The 1,735-nt window shown below is 32.7% G+C and overlaps 1 protein-coding gene across 1 annotated transcript; it reads left to right on the top strand.

The window, feature by feature from the left end:
• The first annotated feature begins 742 nt into the window (after positions 1-742).
• LOC139870384 (uncharacterized) lies at positions 743-1,393 on the top strand. The gene has a single exon (XM_071858196.1). The coding sequence runs from the start codon at positions 743-745 to the stop codon at positions 1,391-1,393; it is 651 nt and encodes a 216-aa protein (XP_071714297.1).
• Positions 1,394-1,735: the final 342 nt, after the last annotated feature.

Below are 1,735 nucleotides of genomic sequence, written 5' to 3'. Positions count from 1 at the left end.
GTTATTTAAGTATTTAATTCACTATAAGTTTAAAGTGAAATAATGAGAGTTTAAGTTTTAGTGCAACACTCGATTGTTTTTTTTTTCAAGTTATGTTATGTTCATGATTAAAATTGTTTTGGACATCATTTTGGTTCAATATAAAATCCTTGTTTTATGTAAACTTACTTTTCACGAAAAATCTGATAGACTAAAAGGATCTTGACTTCCCAATAAATCTACCTGGCTTATGTCTATTTTGAATAATTAATTGTGTGAAGTTCGTTTACTATAAGGCATTATGGAACATGTTTTTTTATATTTTTCTACTAACATGTTTAATGACTACCTATCTATTAAGATTAGTTGTCGGTCCAACGGAAGACTACTAGTTGAAATAATTATGGTGAATGAAAAGTAATATTTAAGTTACGTTTGGTGTTTAAGGATTATGGGATAGCACAACGGTGACCCATAATTTTGAGACATCGTATGGTATTTAACAAATTATTTATAATTATTTTACTTATATTTCTGTCCAACGGTGATGTATTTGTAAATTAATTTTGCATTACTGAATTTAGAAGTAACCAACGAGAAGTCAATAATTGCACACAACTTCTTTAATAAATTTAATTTCGTGTTGTGATTAAATTAATTATACCAACTTTTGCCCTATGGTGTTATTATTGTTATTATTATTATGTCACTAATATAGTCTAGTTTTATAAATATAAATTTAATTTATTGATGTACCATGAAAATGATTATAGTCCTTAATGAGCATAATAATGAGCATGAGCATTACATTTCAGCTTTAACACCCACTGCTATTGCAAACTGTATTCCTCGCATAGAACACTTGAACGGAACTAATTTTGAATCGTGGAAAGATCAAATTAAGATTTCTCTCGGCATAATTGATTTGGACTATGCTTTAAGATTTGATAAACCAGTACCTCTAACCGATGAAAGTACGGCTGAACAAAAGAGAACTTATGATATATGGGAAATATCAAATCGCATGTCCCTAATGATAATGAAGAATTCTATAACGCCTGCTATTCGAGGAGCCATTCCTGACTCCGAGAATGCTAAAGAATTCTTAGCATCAGTCGAGGAACAATTTAAGGGCTCATCCAAATCTCATGCGAGTACCCTTATTCTTAAGATGCTTAGCACAAAGTATGATGGTGTTAGTGGGGTACGTGAGCACATCATGATGATGAATGACATGGTCTCAAAACTAAAGGGCATGGACATGGAAATATCTGAGGGTTTTCTCGTACACTTCATTATGACATCTCTTCCTTCTCAGTTTGCTCATTTTAAGATCAATTATAACACTCAAAGGGAGAAATGGAAAATGAGCGAGTTGATTGCCATGTGTGTCAAAGAGGAGGAAAAGTTGTAAATTGAAAAACCCGATGTTGCTCACCTCACCACCGCTAAGACTACTCGTAAGAAAGTTTTCAAAAGTAACAAAGGTTCAAAATGGGAAAAAGGAAGTTCCGTAAAAGAAAGTTCATCAAAGGCAAGTGCAAGTAAGGGCAAGGAAACGGGTCCAAAATGTAAGTTTTGTAAGAACCATGGACACATTCAAAGAGAGTGCTCGAAATTTCGAGAATGGTTAGACAAGAAAGGTCCTTATATATCCTATATTACTTACCATGAATGTTTTTCAATTAATGTTCCCTCTAATACTTGGTGGGATAATAGTGGTGCTATGGTTCATGTTACTAACTCATTGCATGGA

The sequence above is a fragment of the Rutidosis leptorrhynchoides genome, chromosome 10 (assembly GCF_046630445.1).
Source record: "Rutidosis leptorrhynchoides isolate AG116_Rl617_1_P2 chromosome 10, CSIRO_AGI_Rlap_v1, whole genome shotgun sequence".
Taxonomy (NCBI): Eukaryota; Viridiplantae; Streptophyta; class Magnoliopsida; order Asterales; family Asteraceae; genus Rutidosis; species Rutidosis leptorrhynchoides.
The sequence above is the reverse complement of the archived record's forward strand: the minus strand, read 5'-3'. Positions and strand labels throughout refer to the sequence as shown.

Coding starts and splice junctions, on each gene's coding strand:
- LOC139870384 (XM_071858196.1), top strand. CDS start 743: ATGATTATAGTCCTTAATGAGCATAATAATGAGCATGAGCATTACATT.